Consider the following 21146-nt stretch of genomic DNA (forward strand, 5'->3'; position numbering starts at 1 on the left):
TAGAACACTCCGCCGCGCCAACCCCGCCCGCCCGCATCCCATTGGCCAGGCCGAGCCGGCTGCAGTGCCATTGGGCAGCTCGCTTGTCGTTCGTTCTCCGGGCCCGCCCCCCTGCAGAGGCTCTCGCGGCCGTTTGAAGCCGTTAATATGCAAATCATCTTAATCACGTGCGCATACTTTTATGAATATACGCAAGATCTCATTAATAGGTAAAATCTTAGTACTGTAGAAGCATGCCTAGTCATGTACGATTGCGACTCTCATTATATGAATAACTTCATTAATATGCACAAACTAGCTTCTCACAGTTTTAGCTATTTGTATGCAATTCAAATAATGAACATGCCGCTAGGTCATTAATAGGTATATTATGTAGTTAGCAATGACAATCCCTCAGTTACTAAAATCACAAACTCGTCTGAGTTTGAAATTAGCCAAGTTTTTTTTAAATAGTGGATTAATATTTAAATTAGCTCAATTAATAAAGATAAACGCAATATTTCAAACCGCCTTCTTTGCTCTCACTGCTACTTGATGTTCTGCTCAGAGTAATAAACAAATGTCCAGTATAGCCAGTCCCCAATGTTCAAAAATCACGAGTCAGGCTCCAAAAAAATGTGATCTGCTTGAAAATCCTGAGATTTCAAAAATAATAAAATTAGAGTTTTTCTTTTTATTTGCCTTGAATTCTGAACCTTTAGGGTTCCCTTTTTCAAGATATTCTCTGTAACCATGAAGGCTCAAACTTGCTTGTTTTAGATGAAAGCTGAAATTCTCAGGCACTCACAGGACGTCAGGTGCTGGGGCTTTAAGAAAAACAACAAATATTGTGAAACTTGCATACTTGCAATAAAATCACGAGAGCTGGCAAGACAGATTGTCCTCAGTGGAGTGTTTTGAAACCAATTTAACAATTATACCTGGCCAGTACTTATTGGTGAGAGAGCAGGATAAGGGAGTTTTGGGAGACTGGGTTGTGAATAATAGAGATAGGTATGGGAGCCCGAGTTTCTATGCAGATGAAAGGTGACAACCTGCTTGGGTTACTAACTTTTTGACTGTTTTTTATGCAGTTGGTGTGTGAGCTTCAATGGGAAATATATCAGCATGTTTGGACCTCTGTGGTTTTGCTGAGCTGCTGGCAAGTTATTCTAGTGAGGAGCCCCAAATAAAAAAATACCAGGTAAGCTTTCTTTCTCATTGTATTAATCTTTTCTTTTAGAAAATTAAATATTCTAAAATGCAGGAAATTGCACTTGGTATCTCAAAATGTACTGTTAGAGGGGAACCCTGGAATTCTAATTTTGTTTGTTTACTCCGTATGTGTCTAGCTACAGGCCCAAAGAAAGACTGCATACATGGCTTTTGGGATCTCTGTCCCCATATATCCTGCAAAGGATAGCTCAGTAGTTTGAGATTTGGCTTGCTGAACCCAGAGTTGTAAGTTCAATCTTTAAGGGGGCAATTTTGGGATTTAGTTGGGGATTGGTCCCCCTTTGAGCAGGGGGAGGAAGTACATGACCACCAGTCCCTTCCAACCCTGATATTCTATGAAAGGAGACTCCACACTCCTGAATCTTCCACATATCTCTGATACTCTCCACCAAAGAATTCCACAGTCCAAGTATCACACCTAAACATTTTGACATGCACCTTTGATTAATGATGATTAGCAGGTCTAGCCTCTAGCTGTAGCATGTACAACGCAACCAGCCAATAGAGGGTAATATAGTCAAACACACACATACATGTGCACACATATGATCACCACACACCAACCACACTAACTATCCTTCATATTATGCAATTTCCAGGTCTATGATCTTTTCCTTTGATGATCCCTTGAAAGGAGGCAGTTGTATTGCCAATATAGATAAAAATGGGTCAGTGTCAATATGAATCCAAGTCACGCCTGAAGCCATCTGTAAGGCATTCTGGTTTGGCCCTGCCCCAGCCCTGGTGCCTAGAGTGTTCAAACAGGGCTGGGGCAGGGCCTTTCAGACAGGGAGCTTTGATTTAGTGCAGGAAAAAAAAATCACTTTTTTGTTTTAGTTAGAGTTTTGACGTGTTTTATCAGAAAGAAAAGCCAACTTCAAAAGAAATCTGACAGCCCTTAGTTTAAGTCACTATCTACACTTCTCACCAAATGGGGTTTTCTCAGGAGCCTCAAGGAGTTAGTGTCCAATTCATATTGACTTTCAAAGGAATTGGGGGTGCCTAACTCCACTAGGCCCCATGAAAATCTAAGCCACAAGTCTCTGTGCTTCCTTCCCGGACCACACATTTGAGGGCTGCTGTTTCAGAGTACTTTTATATTTTTAGGGCAGTTGAACTCCCATTTTGCACTAGTCTTTTAGGGAGAAGTGCAAACCCATCCATTCATAGCTCATTTTCATTTCAGTTGTTGAACTGTTGTGCATTTAATTTTTAATGTACGATCAAAATATAAGGGCAGATACTTGCTGGAGTAAATTGTCCATTGAAGTCAGCGGTGCAGTGACAATTTACATCAACTGAAGAACTTCCCTATAATGTCTAAATGGATGAAAACCTGTCTATTAAACCCATCTAAATCTATTGAAACCAAAGGTGGGATATTTCTATTTGAAGTATTCAATAAGAATTCTATTGGCCAAATTATGCAGTCCTTATTCAGGCAAAACCTCATTGGGTTTTTGGGTAGGAACCATTTCTCTCGTCTTTATCTGATTCAATTTGTCCAGCATCAAACTGTGATTAATCCTTGTTTCTAAGCCTGTTTAAAAACACAATGTCCTGACAAAGATAAAACTAATAAACAGGATCAGACTAGACATTAGATATCTCAGTGTCACTCCAGTAGGGGGTTCTGGCATAGGAGTACTCTGACGCAAGAAGCTACACATAGATGCTCATACTGACCACTGATTATTTAAATATTGTTAATATTTGAAACAACAAGGATGACATAGAAGGAGGCACGGATAAAGCTTGTGACTTTAACTAATCCACATAAATTGGAGGAATAAGGTTGCCAGAATTGCAAAACAGCTGATGCATGAAATGTGACTGGCTCTTGACAATCTTTTCATAAGGATGCCAGTCACAAGACTGCCCATCAAGAAATAAATAAATGGAGCTATATCAGCCACAACAGCTTTCCTACCTTTGAATATAACCAACTTAAAAGGAGAGACTTTTTTTGTTGTTGTTGGCTTCCTGGAGCTAGTCAAAAATTTTCTGATGGAATATTTTACCACTGGAAAATATTGATTAATCCAAATCGAAACATTCTGCTGGAACGTGTCAATTTTGGCAAAATTTAATTAACACCCCCCTTCCCCGATTCAAAATGAAGCATTTCAACCTTATCCGAATGGAACATTTTGATTTTTCATTTAAAAAACAACTTTATTTCAAAATGTATTTTAGATTATATTATACACTATAACATTTTAAAAAGTTAAAATAGAAATAAAATGTTTAAATTTTAGTTAAACAAAATATGCACAGTGACCTAAGTCAGAATTTGTTGAAAATGTCATTTTGCAGGAAATTTAGAAATTCAATGTTTTAATTGTTCCAATTCAGAACAAAAAACAATTTTGAAATTATGCAATTTCCCATCAATGGAAATTCCTGTTTCCACACAGCTCTACTAACAATCCAGATTATTCATAAAAAGAAATCCACCCTCTAATTTTGGAAACCACTATAATTTCAGCCCATAATTGAAAATGCACAGGAGTGCCAATATAAAAGACCATAGGCTATCTTCTACATTTGTTTAACATAGTGTACATTTGGAGTGATTTATAGTGTACATTTGGAGTGATCACACTGATTTATATCGAGCCGCTCCAATTTTATATTGGTGTAAAGGTTGAGGCTTGATCCTTCAAGATGCTGTGCAGCCTTCTGGTTTTGATACAGCAGAGTACCTAAGCATGTGCTTAACTTTATGATTGTGAGTAATCCCACAGTTATCTCAGTTTACATCAGCTGAGGATCTGTCCCCAAATCTCCACAGGTACCTCACAATTCCTTCCTATGCTTCTCGGCCTCGTGGCTGAGGGGTGAAAACATTATCTAAAGTTGTATCAGAGATGTCTACATTGGCCTGTCAATCCCTGTTTAAAGCAAGTTCATCTGAACCATACTTGAACTGGCCAAGCTAATTTAGTGAAAGCCCCAGCCTAGAAGGGGGCTACATTAAACTTCAAATAGACCAATACTTCTTACATCTCTTTGAGATCTCAGATAAGAATGGAGACATTCCTCAGCTCCAAGCTGGACAATTTAAGGGGTCTGATCCTCAACTGGTGTAAACCAGCTTAGCTCCACTGACTAAGAATTCTTCTGTTACAAACATAAACACTGAGTTATCCTTAGTTCATGGGACAGCCTTCGTAATCGTATTCCTTGGGAGATTACTCTGCATTACCAGGGACAGTAACCCTGGACCACGGCACCTAACATCCCTACCCCCACCTATTTGTGGTTTTGTGCCAAGCTCTTTTAGTTTATTTTGCTGAGGCTTTAGAACCCTGATAAATGTCTGCAGCACAGAGTGACGTACATTAAACGAGCAATCCCTCCACCTCTCTTTGCAATGATCTCTGTGCCAGTGCCGGTACATCCTTAGCCAACCAGGGAGCTAGCAGGGCTGGCCTATAGGGGCTCCTCCTCCAAAGGGGGAAGGATTGCACCTCGCTTTCCTGAGCCTGTCAGCAAACAGCTGAACATCTCTAGTTTCATGCATGTAACGATTAAAAAAAAAAAAGTAGCTGTGCTTACTCAGCAGATTATACAAGGCTATTTAGAAAATGCACCTTTCTTCCTGATCAGTCCGTACCTTTGTATATATATGAGCAAAGGTCCCAGCTGATCATTTCTTTTCCTGCACAGCCAGGAGGTTTCCAGCAGCAGCAGCAGCAACCACGGGCAGTACAATACTGTAAGTCACCAGGACTGGTTTTTTTCTCTGTTTAGAAGGGGATGTCTCTCTGAAAAATCATGTCCATCTTGCTCCTAATTTGTTTTCTAGCACAGACAGTATGTGATGGATTTAGTTTTCAGACCCCGCTGGGTATTTTTTGTTGTTGGTATGATTGTGTTCTCACACCAGATGCAGTGACAGTGAGGTGCCGGTTTTGCCACAGGAGCATAAATGAATGATGCAATCCTATAGAGGGGAATCATCATCACTTTGCCAGATGAAAGCACTACCCAAAAAGCTGGATGGGGTCCTATGTTTATGGCTGTATCATTTGGTCTCCTTTGCCTTTTCTTCATCTATTTTTTATAAAGTATTGAAAGCAATTTACCCCTATGCATTGCTGTCAAATGTCAACTGACAGTTGCAAGAAACCCATCTGTTGATTCCAAATGCAAATACTTATTTACATTGCTTCCTTTAAAGCTGAACTGAAAATCAACAAGTTGAAGCAGGCTCAGTGATACTAGGGCACCAAAAACTCCCAAGAACTATTATTTGGTCTTTTCATGTAATTACTACTCATAATAATTTGCTCAAATATACGTCCTTTCATCTGAAGAGCTCAAAGTGCTTTTCTAGCATTGTGAATTAAGCCTCACAACAACCTTGTGAGGTAGGTATTTGTATTCCCATTTTACAGATAGAGGAATTGAGGCACAGAGAGATTAAGTAATTTGCCTCATCCTAACATGCAGCCCAATCCAGCACCAGTTGAAGTCAATGGAAAGACTCCCATTAACTTCAATGGGAGTTGGACCAAGCCCCACAGTACATAGCAGGGTTGAGACTAGAACCAATTACTCGTGACTCTCATTTCTCTTTAGTTCACTAGAAACAATGTAGTACAGTAAGAGTTAATTTCACACCTGTGCCACAAACTAGGGATCAGTTCTGCCAAGGGAATTTACTAATATCTCAGGATTGATTCTGTTCTCACATACACAGGTGCAAACAAGGAGTAACTCTTTCGAAGTAACTGATATTACACAAGGGTTAAACCAGTGTAAGTGAGATCAAAATCAGGCCTCTTGTGCAATCCATTACTATTGATAAGGCGTTTACAGTTTCACTGAAGAGGAAAGGGGTGGGAAAGTGGGAAGCACCAGAGACTGTTTGTGAAGTGCACCACAGCCCTAATGATCTGTTTCAGGAGGTACTTTTGATAACTATTTCACTAAGGTTGAGTTGATCTTCAGTTTTTTTTATGGCAACAAGTGCAAATGCAACAAAAAGTGACAATGTGGATGGGGATGGGTAGCACTTCTGAAAACTAAGGTATGATAACAAGTGAAGTGAGATTGGGATGTTGATTTTGCGATCTCACTAGGCAAATCAATGCCTAGTTACATCAGGCTAGAAATAAATGCAGCCAGAAAACCATATGGCTTCTAAACATCATTCCCTTTTTCCTCTTGAAGTATTATTTATCAGACGGTTTGCTTTTCACAATGTACAAAACATTCTTCCTCAAAGGATCAGAAAACTGGAAAGATTTCAGTTATTTTCTTTAAACAATAACATTTTGCACTGCATAACTGCTACTCCTCATCCACTGGCTCCATCACCGCTAGGTTATGTAACAGAACTCATCTGTAAACTGTGGATGTGCCAATGCTTCCCCTGAGTGTCCTGGCAAATCCAGAGGGTTGTGGAAAGATCTGCTTTCCCTTCCTTGCCACTGTGAAAGATTATGGCAAAATAAATTTGTTAGTCTCTAAGGTGCCACAAGGACTCCTTGTTGTTTTTGCTGATACAGACTAACACGGTTACCACTCTGAAAACTGCCTTCTTTGTTCCTCTTTTTTCTTCATCGTTACCTTTCCTTTCCCCCAACTATTCTCCTTTGCTCTTCTTTCTGATTCTCTGAACCTATATTCTCTTCTCTTAAATCTTCTCTGATCTCTCCTTTTCCACTGGCTTCTCCTTCTCATTTTCTTCTTTCACCTTTTTGTCCATTTTCTTCCATTCACTTAGACTTGTATGAATGCTTGCTGCATGGAGCCTTTCCAAAGTTGAAATGACAGAGTCAGAAGTCTAGTCTTCCTTCCAGAAGTCAAATGCAGTAACTCCTCGCTTAACGTTGAAGTTATGTTCCTGAAAAATGCTACTTTAAGTGAAATGATGTTAAGTGAATCCAATTTCCCCATAAGAATTAATCTAAATAGGGGGGTTAAGTTCCAGGGAATTTTTTTTTGCCAGCCAAAGAGGGACCGAGCCAGTCTCTGAGAGGGACCAAGGGACCCACCGCTGAATTGTTGCTGAAGAGCCCAATGTGCTGTCCCTTCCCGCATATGTGTGTGTGTGTGTGTGTGTGTGTGTGTGTGTGTGTGTGTGTGTGTGTGTGAGAGAGAGAGAGAGAGAGAGAAACAGAAAGACAGAGACACGCACTCTCTGTGTGTGTGTGTGTGAGAAAGAGAGAGGGAGAGCCAGAGAGCTATGCCGTGTGTGTGTGTGTGTGTGTGTGTGTGTGTGTGTGTGTGTGTGTGTGAGAGAGAGAGAGAGAGACGTGCATTGCCCCTTTAAGTACGCTGACCCCACTCTAAGTACATGCCTTTTTAAGTATTGTAGATCAGCAAGTTGAGACAGCAGCTGATGCAAGCAAGCTCCCTCCGTTCTGAGCCCTGTCATGTGCCCCCCCCCCGCAGAGATGGGGTACATGAGCTTGGGGAGGGGGACACCCTGACATTAGCACTCCTCTTCTCCCTCCCACCCAGCAAGCAGGAGGTTCCTGGGAGCAGTTCCAAGGCAGAGGGTAAGAACAGCACACGGCAGTGGGGGAGGGACAGCTGAACTGCCAGACAATTGATATTATCGCCTGCTGGGTGGCTGCCACACAGGGAACTTAGGGAAGCTGATAGGGGAGCTGCCAGTGCACTCTGGTTCCAACCCCCCATCAGCTAGCTCCAATGAGCTGCTCTTTCTGCAAGTAGTGGACAAAGCTGGTGGCTGCCAAACCACGTCATAAGGGAGCATTGCACAACTTTAAACGAGCATGTTCTCAAATTGAACAGTGGCGTAATAACGTTAACCGGGACGACCTTAAGTGAGGAGCAGCAAAGAATCCTGTGGCACCTTATAGACTAACAGACATTTTGGAGCATGAGCTTTCGTGGGTGAATACCCACTTCGTCAGATGCATGTAGTGGAAATTTCCAGGGTCAGGTATATATATGCAGGCAAGCTAGAGATAATGAGGCAGTTGAGTCAGGGAGGATGAGGCCCTGTTCTAGCAGCTGAGGTGTGAAAACCAAGGGAGGAGAAACTGGTTTTGTAATTGGCAAGCCATTCACAGTCTTTGTTTAATCTGTCCAGGATTAAACAAAGACTGTGAATGGCTTGCCAATTACAAAACCAGTTTCTCCTCCCTGGGTTTTCACACCTCAACTGCTAGAACAGGGCCTCATCCTCCCTGATTGAACTGCCTCATTATCTCTAGCTTGCCTGCATATATATACCTGCCCCTGGAAATTTCCACTACATGCATCTGACGAAGTGGGTATTCACCCACGAAAGCTATGTTCCAAAATGTCTGTTAGTCTATAAGATGCCACAGGATTCTTTGCTGCTTTTCCGGATCCAGACTAACACGGCTACCCCTCTGATACTTAAGTGAGGAGTTGCTGTGCTAGAAAGAGGCAGGCTTTTCCAATTTGATTTACCTGTACCTTTCACATGGAGATAGGCCTAACTGATCTTAGTTGTGGGAATTCATCCTTTTCTGTCTATACTGCATAAACCTCAGTGCTAGTAGATTCTCTTTTTCACAATGCAACTGATCTTTGTCAGCCTTAGAAGATTACATAACCATGGGTCTCTGGAGTAAAGCCAGACACGTGATAGTTCCTGATTCTCTTCTACTTGGAAGTTTGACAACGTTTTCAGTTCTCCTTCCACTCTTTTTGAGATCTCATACACTATATGTCGGCGCAATGTCCAGGTCTTTATGCTCATCTGTTTCCAAACAACACCCACTTGTGAATAACCTAGCAACTCCTTCCTTGGGCAGGCTGTGCTCTTAACTGCTGTTCTCCACCTCATTTGAGGCACCGCCAGAGAGAAAGGTGCAGAGCATTGCTTTCAGTGCTGGAGAAAAGTCAGATTAGAGACCACCTCTGTCTACTTCCTCCAGTGTCTCCCCTCCGCCCTTCCATGGGTTTGTGCTCTCTTTGAAGAGGTTCTTAATGGGTGGGACATGACCCAGAAGTGCGTCCCCGGGGGGTGCTTGGTTGGTGTGGCAAAATCACTAGGTCAGGAGGGCCCAGTGGAAGTTTGGGCTGATGCTGTGACTGCTCTCTCTGCCCCTCCCCACCCCCTATTGTCCCGTACCAGTTACGGGACAGCTCAGTGCTCTACCTGCTCCCCTGTTACTTTCAATTCCAGGGCTAGGGAAATGGCTTCAAGATTCTGTGAAACTGGTTCTGTAGCCCCTTGGAATGATTCTTCCTAACCCTAGAGCTCCTGGAGCTGTGCAGGCATGGAGGACAAAAGAGGATGGACCCCATTTCACCTGAGGTGTATCAACCCTCACCAACTCCAGCAGCATTGGCTATACCTACTTAAGAGCCTCTCACTGCAGTAGCATCAGCCTCCTACCCCAGGCATGCTCTGCACCAGCTGCCCCACCCCACAAATCCTCCATCAACACCTTTTTGATCAGCAGCCCAAAATGCCCCAACAATTAGTCCATGACTCAAAATCCTACCTGTAGCGTGTGGTGGGATGATTTTCCAGAGATTTTGCAGATTGCAGGCCAAAGGAGATTAGAAGCATCTGCTCTTTTTTACAAATCCACCTCGGATTCTTCTCGGGGATCAAGATCGTACCGCCTATGCGTCTCCTTCCACCAAGCATGGCCTTAAAGTACTTTCCAAAGAGTCACTGCATGTAATAAAGAGAAGGAAGTGTGGGTCTCAGTGGTGGCCTCACAGCTGGCATCCATGTTTTTTCTCTCCATCCTATATCCCAGTCCATCAAAGTCAGCAGTAATGGCTACGTCACAAAAGGGAATGTCCAGGAAAGGGAGCAAACTGGAAGGGCTGATCCCAGGGATTGGCAGAATCCAGTTGGCACCCATGATTAGGGTTTCTGCCTATCCCAGTTTTCACAGGATAGATCAGATTTTGAGGAGGCATATCCTGAAATATATTTCAGGCTGACACTACATTATCACATGGCAATGCTGTATTGCCACAGGATATTTCATCATGGTGTGATATTGCAATGCAACCTCATGTTCTCATGATGCAACATGATAACTTTGCATAAGGATGGATCAGCACTGGGACATCATAACACAAATGTCATGCCACTCTGATGCAGCATGTTTGTCCGGTAGGGCAAACTTTAAAACCAGCATCTATATCCAGGGCTAAATTCTTGATGGACTTAATAATTTTTCCGCAGACTGGATTTTAACAGCATGCTATCCCAAAAATGTCAGTACAGACTCTTTTCAATTCTATTGCTCAAGCACATGTCACAACACATGGTTTTCCAACTCTGCCACAGAGTCAAAGCAAAAAATTCCAGTAACGGCATGACCAGGCAGATATGAAGTCAATTTCAAGTTAAGGCTGATGCAGTGTAATCCTGGAATTCAGTCACATACCCACTCACTGTGAAACTGTAGCTTAGTACCAACCTCTAGGTATTGCAGGGAGGTTTATGTTTTATTCTTATAGCAAAAGTTTCTTTTGCATGCCATGATCATGTAATATTATTGTATTATGTGTTCTTTATCCAATTGCATATGTGTAAGTGGTGCATCACAGAAAAGTACATGATGATGTTCCTACTCCAGAGAGCTTATAGGCTAAGTGCTCGGGGCAGATTGAAGTTTACAGTCTTCCCTGAGTGAGGGGCAGTGCGTAGCTGCATTACCCCAGAGTCAGAGACCAGTCCCTGCTTCTCCGTAGTGCCCTGAGAGAAGTTGGCTGCATCAGCCATTTTCTTGGCACAGGTTACTCACCCTCCACACTGGTTCAACTGTGCCAGAACTCTGCCCACTCCCAGCCCACCTGCATGGGAGGGGATTAGCAGCCCCACAGCACCGGGTCTCCCCATACCCCTCACACTCCTACCTATGGGACAGATAAGTGCAGGAGGGTATATACGGCCATTTAATCCACTGGCAGGGCAGAGTGCCATAAACATGCATGGGGTTTTACAAAACACAAGGATCCTGCTCCAAGGAATCTCACTCAGACAAATGCCAATACATGAGATAACAGTTTACACACATAGCCATAGAGACATGGTCAGGCAGAGCTCTGTAAGAAGGCTACTGTTTAGGAAGGAAGTGAAGAATAACTCAACCAATTGAAAATGCATTGGGAATGTAGCTAGGGTGGATGCAAGTACTCAGATGGGAATTCTGCCACGTGACTGGGCTTAATGCCCCTTTCACATGGAAAAGGTCTTGGGACGGATAAGTGAGCAGGATCTCATTCTTTGTGTTTCATCAGAGGCTTTTATTTCTGAGTCAGAGTCCTAGCAAAGTGGGGTCCTGGTTCCCGACTCGGTTTCCTAGGTACTGTGGTTATACTAAAGGTAAAGTATAAATAATGTGGATCTAGATCATGACGAGCTCGTTACAGTCAACAGAAGTGTTGCTCAATTAAGGACTGCTGAATTTGACCCTAAGTTCTTACTTGGTTTTTAATTAGCCTTAGATAAAATTTGTATCACTTTCCTGGGAGTTTTGTCCGAGAGAAGACTGAGTAATAAATGAGTGAGAACTTCAGGATTTAGCCCAATAAAAATAGGATGGATTTAAACAGCAGCTTTCCTTCTGAACATCTCAACTATGTATAGCCTACCTATAGAGGGGCAAATAGTATTAGCCCCATTTTATAGACTGGGGAACTGAGGCCATTTCTATACAGCAATAGGTCAAAGCACACTATGGAACTTGTAGTGCGTGGCGGCAGGGTCCACACAGCCAGTTACTGTGCAGCACACTGGTGCTCTGTAAATTTACACCCCCACTTGCCGTGCATGACTCTATAGGCAAGCCCTGAGACACAGAAAGGTGAAGAGATGTATCAGATGTCACACAGCGGTACACTGGCAGCATGGGAAATAATAATAGGATTCAGGTTTCCTGACTCCTTGTCCCCTGCTCTCACTATTCAGCAATGCTGTCTCTCAGTTGCTATCAGTCATACCACCCACTGTCTCTAGAGGTCTCCCATCCAAATACTGAATCAGTTCAATCCTTCTTAACTTGTGACATTTACCAGGCTCATGCCACAAGCAGGTATATTTGCAGGCAAGGTGGCGAAGAAGTTGACAGTGAGTTTTCTGATATATATCGGGCAGAGGTGAGGAGACTATCCTGAAAAAATTAAAACACTTACCCCACTGCATGCACTGGCAGCTGTTTTAACCATTCCCAGAGCCAAGCACTTTCTTACAAAATCAAAACATCTTTTCCTTTAAAGGTATGTGATGATCAGGGCCCCATCTCCTCTGGCATCTGTGAGGAGCCCAAGTGTAAGAAGCATGTTTTAAAGGGACAAGAAATATGTTCTCTGTGGGAACCAGCCAGGTCCTCTGTAAGGAGCTGCAGTGCGTCTTGCCATCAAATTATAGATGAATACACAAGAGGCAAACAAATCTGCATACAGTTTAGTGTGATGAAAAGAAAAGATGAAGCTGTGTGACATGACACCAGATGGCAAGGCATTTTCCCTTCCCCCAGGAAGAACAGGGAAGATTCAGGTTAATCACATAGAGGGATGTATAGTAGAAAGTATAGGTGATTAGAAAACAAATCAACCCCAAAACAAACCAGCCAAACAATACCATCTAGGGTAGAGGGTAGGTATAAAGCTATAGCACTGAGTATTTCTCCCAAATACAAACCGATTGCTAAATATGGAATTACACCTTGCCTATAAAGAGAACAAGCACAAGGTGATTAGTGTGATAGCAGGAAAGCATTCTGATGCTGTTTAATACCCAACTGCAAATCCTGTGTTTCTGATCTGCTGAATTAACTGTGCCCTACACAGTCAAGTGAACAGATACAAAAGAAAGGGAAAGCTAGTGTATTTCAGCAGTTATTATGCGTCCTGACTGTCCAGCTGAGTGACACTTTCAATTTCTAATTTTTAAACATAGTCCAGGGAAAAGGTTGTGGTTTCATGACATTGGGATTGATGTGCTGGGTCAAGTTAACTGAGACCAGGAGCATAGTAGGATTTATAAAAGAATTATGTTTACTGTCTGCTGGGCTTAGGCAGAAACTTCGCCTCTGGCAGATTAATCCCTAACTGTCCTTTATGTGATTTCTTGCATCATGCCCTGGAGCATTTAGCACAGGCTTAGATGGACCAGGGATCTGATCCTATACCTTCTACAAGTCCTTGTGGTGAGAAGTCTTGTTCCCTTAGACCTGAGAGGGTGAGCTGGAATTTAGTGTCACAATCTCTGCAGGAGAGCTGGATTCAGAGAGTTGTTGCATTAAATGTCAAAACTGTAAGCTTGAGTCCTATTGGAGCATCAATAGGCAGCCCCTGCCAAGAGCGAATCAACAGCTGAGCCAAATCTCCACTGCCCAATGCTAGCTTTGAACTCAGACTGATCATCAGCAGGCAGGCACCACAGAGAGTAAATCAGTAACTGACCCAGGTCTTCGCTGCCCACTCTCATTAATAAGGGCTGGCTCTACGGCTGCATTCTGCACTAGCTGGCAGATGACAGATCAGTTTCTTAGATGGCTCAACACAGAGTGCAGTGCAGTGACCGGCAGAAAGAACTTCTCTTCTCTGGCAGCAGGAAGCTTCCCAGAAGGATGGCCTCCCTCTTGGAGCTGAAGGAAATCTTCCGCAATGCCGATGCAGTGTGCTTTGATGTGGATAGTACAGTCATCAGAGAAGAAGGAATTGATGAGCTGGCGAAGTTCTGTGGAGTTGGGGATGCTGTGGCAGAAATGTATGTACACAGTTTGGTTATTTATTTAACAGTCAATAGCAATCAATAGTAATAATGGCTCAGCTTCATCCCTGGCCAGTGGAATTACATCAGGGATGAAGAGGTTAAAGAGGATCATAGTAATAATAAATAGCTTCAATGAATACAGGAATAACTTACCGGTTGGAATTGTGGATATATGGGGCCTGAGCCAACGTTCATTCAAATCTGTCCAATGAACACCAGGCCCCTACTTTGTTAAGGGGCTTTTAGTTAAACTTTGCAAAACAGTAGCACAGCTTGGTCCCTCTTTTTTGTGAAAGAGAGAAAATACATCTTGGGCCATTCTGAAGCCTGATGTTGCCCACATTGGTGCCAATAGCCAAACTCCCATTAACTTCATATGGAGCAGAATCAGGCCCTTACTTAAGGAATGCTGGTCCAATATGGAGAAATAAAATAAAGATGTCAGCTGGGTTAGCCATGCTCAGGTACAGCATGATGTCAGAGCTATCTATCTGCTTTGCCTCATGGCCCTCCTAAATCACAGCATTTATCTTTAGAAGTATCAATGATCCTCTTCCACTGAGCTTGGGGAAAGTGTCTGTGGATGCTGTAAATATATATATCTTACAAACCTCAGACTTACTGAGTCGCCAACAAGTAGTCATCAATCATCAGTTCAGCTCCACCTCTTTTTAAAGCTCTTTGCTGCTCATCTTCTGTATTTTGCCCAGCAATACTGGCCAGATAACTTCAACTTGCCATGTCAGAGTGCTCTCCCTATTTGCTCCATTGTAACTAGAGGCGGATCTGAACTGCCACAACATTTTTGGAGGGGGATTTGAAATCTGGCAGCAGTTCCTAAATATCATGCAAATTTCTCAGCTTGTACTTTTTCAGGATGTGCACACAACAGAGCCTAGAACTAATGGCACTTATGAATAATTCCTCTTCAGTTAAAAGTCTTTGTAACATACCATTTCCTGTGGAGTGTCACTGATTTGCATGGATTTGTTTGGATCTCAATTTAGGACACGGAGAGTTATGGGAGGCTCCGTGACATTCAAAGCTGCTTTAACGGCACGACTAGGACTTATACGTCCCTCCTGGGAGCAAGTGCAAAAACTAATTTCAGAACATCCTCCTCAGCTCACACCGGGCATAAGGTAAGATGCTTTTCAAGTGAGGCTTCCAAGCCAAAGAAGACCAGATGCTCAGCTGGTGTAAATCAGCATAGTTGCGTGAAGTCAGTGGAGTTACACCAGCTGGGGATCTGGCCCAGAATGTTTTCTGGCTTGACTTTTACATGGTATGTGATGTTCAAATTGGGATGAGTCCATTTCTGCGGACAAGTGTCCACATCAAAGCAAGCACCATCTTGGTTGATGCTAAGGGGCATCCTCGTTGGCAGTCTCAGCACACAGGCCAAGGACTGAAAGGTTATGGACAATGATCTATCCCGTCACCTTTAGAAGTGGTCTTTCGAGGTCCGGGGTGTGGTCCTTTGATTGCACTGCTGTTGGCCTAGGTGTGTATGTTCTGGAGATATAGAATCAGACCATGTGAAGTGCTGGGGGCATTCTAATCCCAGGACTGGGCCCATCTAGAGGAGTCTTTTCTTCAAGGCTATCATTCATTACTAGAGTCACAAACAAAGCTTTAAATAAATTGGGGCTCAGAGTAAGCACAACTCATTTTAACCTAACAGGTATTTTCTACCCAAAAGCAGTAAGTGACTGAAAAAAGGCTTTTATTAGAAAACTGCCCTCCTAGCAGGCTCTAATACTGAACAGTGTTGTGAGAAGATATTGCATCTGTGTTTTCTCCTTGAACTGAAACACAGATTTGTTCTCTCTGTATGGGCAGCAAGAACACAAACAGCACATTGTGTCTTTGGAATCATGTGATTCTCTTCTCTTTACTTACACTCACCCTCTTCCTTTTTTCCCTCCCCTTTCCTGTTCACACAGCTCCTCTGCTTTAATCCTGTATTTTAATCCTGTGTTCTAGCACTTCCTCTCTTGCTACCACCTCTGCTGCTTTGCTTTTGCTGCGTGTTGGTTTTTTTGTTTTAGGGCTAGATCCTGCACTGAATGCCTTCTTTTAGAAATCATAGAATATCAGGGTTGGAAGGGACCTCAGGAGGTCATCTAGTCCAACCCCTTGCTCAAAGCAGGATCAATCCCCACCCAGATTTTTGCCCCAGATCCCTAAACGGCCCCCTCAAGGATTGGACTCACAACCCTGGGTTTAGCAGACCGATGCTCAACTCCCATTGTCTTCAAGGACTGGGAGTGAAATTCTTTTGTCTCCAATACAGCTTTTGGTGATTCCTATTTTGTAGCTATTGCCTTTTTCTACAGGAAGGCTGTTGCTGTCCAATGTTCCCTAGGAACCATCCAGCAAGAGATACAGCTCAGGGTCAGTCAATCCAAAAGACCAGCTTATGCTTTAGATAACTGTTAGGATATAGATATTCAAGCCTGTCTGCAAAGGCCTATACTTTAAGAATTTAGGTGTATTCTTATTACTCAGCTAGTTACAAAAGTATAAAAGAAATCAACAATAACTTTAAGCACATTCTCTGTGCGGCTTGGTGCTGTGGACTCAACCGCCTATATTGCTTGCATATGGTGGATGTTTTTGATGGACTTATCCTCCCATTCAGGAGAATTTCTCGGCTGGATCAGTTCTCATTTGTTCACTGGGATTGACCTGAATGTGAAGAAAATTGACCTGGATGTCAATAAAATCAGTTTCCTGATCCACTAATTTCTGAGCAACTAATTGCCAGTCTGTCTCAGTATAATACAGATTTGTTATAGCTCCTTTCATACAAACGCTACACGAGCCTGCAAAGGAAGAAGGGAAAGTGTAAGGCTGCACTAAAGTATGGTATTGAAATCCAACTCCTGACTAAACAAGGCTAATGCAAATTGTAGTCTGCTTTGTTAATGAACAATATAATTGGGATTCCTCCTTCCCTCTGTTATTTCTTGATCTTGCTAGATATTCAGGGCTGGTTGTTGTGTTTTCTTTTCCTATAAGGGAGCTGGTAAGCAGGCTTCATCAGCGAGGCATCCAAGTCTTCTTAATATCCGGCGGGTTTCAGAGCATTGTGGAGCATGTCGCTTTACAGGTGAACATTCCAACAGCAAACGTGTTTGCCAATAGGCTGAAGTTTTACTTTAATGGTAAGATGTGATTGTGGCTCTTTTTTCTACTCACTGACGGTCACCATTCACTTCAAGCTGAAGTAGGATCATGGGCTACAGTGGCTTAAGAACCTAATGGAAAATCAACACATTGAAATGTGGTCATGTTGCTTCTATGAATGGCTTCTCTGAACTGAGGTTGATGGTTCTCAGTCCCGTTTCTTGTGATTGAGCATCCACATTATAAAGACCATCTCTACAAGTGGCACTGATTGTCCCTTGTCAGCCGTCTTAGCAGAGAGGCCACGGAGAGCGGCATGGAAACTGAACTGCCCAGGCACCTCTAGAAGAGGTCAGGGTTAAGGCAGTTTAGTGACATAAAAGCATTTTAAAAGTCACAGGACGTAAGACAGAAAATGAAGCGTGGGTTCCAGTAGTGACTTTATAGCCACAATCCATGTTCTGCCAGAACCATCCAGCCTGCATCGTCTCAGTGCCAGTTCGGGCACAGCACCAGGCAAGGAAATTGTGAGCCCCTCTTCTTTTTCTCTCTCTTGACATCTGCCAATCAAACTCTGGGGAGTGTGCTGTTCTGTGGACAGAAAACTGCAGACTGCTGGGCTGTCAGGCTGGCAACTTTCTCCAGCACTAAGTCATCTCCCTGTCCCTTCCCCCAAACTCCTTCTTCTCCCAGAACTCCCCTCTCTACTCCAAAGAAAACAAATCCAATTGAAACAATTTCTGCCCATACAAAATGGTCTTTGGAAGCCATTGTTTCCCCTGAGATAATATAACCCGCTAGGGTAAAGAAACAAGCATGGGAAATACCCTACTAATAATGATAGTTGATTCAGTCTATTGTGTGTCTAGAATAAAAGATCAATTTTTTTTTAACTATGGGCTATACTAGGGAAAAGCAGCAAATGTTGCACTCCTTTGCACGGCAGCGGAGGCATAGGAAAGTCACGTTCTTTTACATTCTTGCTATGGATTTGATAAGATTTCAAGTCAAGGTTAAAGACTGTCTCATTAATAACAACACAGTTTCAGTTCTTTTAGTTTCTGCTTTCAGTGACTTTGGGGTAAATCCAGAGTAAGTATTGACTTCAGTGGAGTAGCTCTGGATTTTACGCCAGTGTAACTGAATAGAATGGGGCTCAGTGGGTCTCATTATTCTTACTTATGCCACTGATTTGAATGGGGTCACTTCTGAATTACACATTGACAGTGTAACCGAGGGTAGAACCTGGCCCAATGCATCTGTGAATTTGTGGAATTTTTTGCCTTTTCTCAGCATTCAACATTGTGAAAATATTCACACCTTTGTGGCACTGTAAGATCCACAAAGTGATTTAGGTCAAATCCTAGTTTTTAATGCATGCTTAATTTCCAGTTAATTCAGTGGGGGCTTTATGCATGTAAAGCCTTTGGGATTGAGCCCTAATTAGTATTTTCCTAATGAAAAGGCCTGGACAATGTAAAAATCCATCTTGATTTTTAAGAAGTTCATTGGTGTCTTTCCTAGGTACTCGTGATTCTCTGCAACCCACTGATGCAATTGCACATGCTGCCCAAGCATCTAACTCCTCCTCCCCATATGTTTTTAGGAGAATATGCAGGGTTTGATGAGACACAACCAACAGCTGAATCAGGTGGAAAAGGAAAGGTTATCAGTCATCTGAAGGAACAGTTTCACTTTAAGAAGGTAGTTATGATTGGAGATGGAGCTACAGACATGGAAGCATGTCCCCCTGCTGTGAGTATCCAAGAACTGGATTTCCCTATTAAACAAATTTATTTATATTTATATATATATAAAGCAATGTCAAGACCCCATCTGTTGACTGTTATACAGTATTTAAGGGGGATCGTTAATGCCTTTCAATCTATTCTGAAACAGTATCTTGTCAGCTATTTGCAGCAGCAAAGGCTGTGCCAGAGATCAGATTTCCTGCCTGACACCAAGAAGGGGATATACTGATGGGCATTCACCTCACCGTGTCAACAGGCAGTGAGATCACCTCAGGGTGGAACAAGGATCAGGCCATTCACTCGTTTACCCCTTTCATTCTGGGTGTGGGTCACACATGCACACTTATCGTGTCTCTCTCTCCTTTTTGCCATTTGAGCAAACACCCACACCTGCAGCTGAGGTCACCACCTCCCTGCCTCTCCAGCCCCTAATATGAGAACCTGAAAAGAAACATCATAATCCTGTTGTTACCTTACACTCATCACTCTGCCTGTAGCCCACCCAGGCTTCTCTTCTGACTGCTCCCTTTGGCTCCTTGACCCACTCTCAGCTCCTTACCTTCTTTCATGTTGCACTTGGAACAGACTTGGAAGCCAGCCAAGCACAATCCCTCAGAAATCTCCTGAAAACCCTTTAGTGCCACTAAGCAGCCCACTAATGCCTTCCAGCTGGTCTGGACAATATTGTTCAGCTCCCAACCTGCCTTTTAGACTGTAGCCAGCACCTCCAGATTTGCAATCTTTTCTTTGGCATTGTTTACTTTTTTAAAGGCATTGCTTGCGCGCGCGCACACACACACACACACACACACACACACACACACACACACACACACACACACCCCTTTTGTCAATGTAGCTATTACTGTTAGTATCATGGTGCTTCTACACAGATTCCATCAAGTACCAGGATCCCAACCTGGGCCACTGATTTATGGTGCTTAGGAAGCACGCTCCTGCCCCCAACTGGTGCGCATGCTGCCTGATACTAGCAGAGCAAGAGTGCTAGTTTGATGGGTTGGAGGGGTGGATACCAAGATCCTTTCTTGCACCAGAGATAACTTCTCAGAGGGATGGAGCAGACACCTGACACCCCCTCCCCTGAACATGGCAGCTCTCACAGAACTGGGAATAATTTTAAAAAGAATTTAAAAAACAACCTAAAAATAAAAAAAAGTGCCTTTTTACAGTAGATGTGGATGTAACTTGCAACCTATCATTATAGTCAAGTACCTTGCTAGAATACTAATGCTCTTGCTCTGTCAGAATCAGGAAGCATGTATCTTAATGTGGACCTGGGATGTGCTCCGCAAGTACCATAAAATCAGCACTATAGTATAAGGAACATGCCTGATGCTAGTTCCAAGCGCCAGTGCTTGTGTGATTCTATTATTTTTAATGCTAACAGTGTACATCTTGGCAGCAAGTGCATGCACTGCGATTCCAGATTAATATTTGTTTAATGCCTTAAATATCTCATGAAACAGCAAGAAGTGAAAGTTTAAATGTTGCATTTTCATTGATCTAGATTGTCTAGGCTCTGGAAATGATGATTGTTCTTGGTTAATGATTTGAGCCAAGATTGGTTAATGATTGCATTTGGTATCTGTCACGCGCGGTGAGTGGAGTTAAAATAAATAGCAGAGGTATAATTGTGATATTGTGCATAAACGTTCGCCTGAGGTCTCCTACTGGACCGTTAGGAGTTCAAGGTACAGTAGCAGCATAAGTCACAGGAATTGTCCTCAGATTTTTCAGTAAAGTCTCAGATGTGAATGACGTCAATGTCACCAGGTATTAGAAAATGACCCTGCTCCCATGGCAAAATTCCCATTGACTTCAAGGCTACAAGATCAAGCCATTAATGAAATCCATCCTAGCAACAAACACAGAAAGGCAATTTTTTTTTTCAGTGAGGGGGTTTTGCTACAGTGTGAGGATAAAGTTATTCTTTTTTAAAAATTGAACATATTTACACTGAAAATCCCCATTTCATTAGTGGAAAGCTTAATATACAAGCCTATTCATTTCTCTTTTGCTAGGATTGCTTCATTGGATTTGGAGGAAATGTAATCAGGAAACAAGTAAAGGAGAAAGCCAAATGGTACATTACTCACTTTGATGAACTGCTTAAAGAACTGGAAGAAAGATAAGTTCTACAGTAACATAGTAGTTTTATTAACAATTATAGTATATCAATATATACAATGCAATTAAACATATTGTTGTTTGCACAACTGTGTACTGAATTTTTTTGTTTGAATTTAATGCTTCCAGATAACTTCCCGAGATGTTCCCTCTCATACCTGCAGTTCACATTGCAAATGGTCCCATTCCCATAT

General features: G+C 42.7%; 1 protein-coding gene across 7 annotated transcripts; it reads left to right on the plus strand.

The window, feature by feature from the left end:
* Nucleotides 1-53: 53 nt before the first annotated feature.
* On the plus strand, nucleotides 54-21010 carry PSPH (phosphoserine phosphatase). Of its 7 annotated transcripts, none has more exons than XM_030536430.1 (8): nucleotides 54-209; nucleotides 1074-1183; nucleotides 4888-4936; nucleotides 13760-13915; nucleotides 14929-15063; nucleotides 16946-17091; nucleotides 18660-18808; nucleotides 20847-21010. In XM_030536430.1, the coding sequence occupies exons 4-8, from the start codon at nucleotides 13776-13778 to the stop codon at nucleotides 20955-20957; spliced, it is 681 nt and encodes a 226-aa protein (XP_030392290.1). In that variant the 5' UTR covers nucleotides 54-209; nucleotides 1074-1183; nucleotides 4888-4936; nucleotides 13760-13775; the 3' UTR covers nucleotides 20958-21010. The 7 variants fall into 7 exon arrangements, with proteins under 7 accessions (XP_030392290.1, XP_030392289.1, XP_030392291.1 ...); XM_030536429.1 differs by lacking the exon at nucleotides 54-209 and adding an exon at nucleotides 846-937; XM_030536431.1 differs by lacking the exons at nucleotides 54-209; nucleotides 4888-4936 and adding an exon at nucleotides 846-937 and having other exon boundaries at nucleotides 13757-13915.
* The last annotated feature ends 136 nt before the right edge of the window (nucleotides 21011-21146 follow it).

Source organism: Gopherus evgoodei, chromosome 17, assembly GCF_007399415.2.
Source record: "Gopherus evgoodei ecotype Sinaloan lineage chromosome 17, rGopEvg1_v1.p, whole genome shotgun sequence".
NCBI classification, from domain to species: domain Eukaryota; kingdom Metazoa; phylum Chordata; order Testudines; family Testudinidae; genus Gopherus; species Gopherus evgoodei.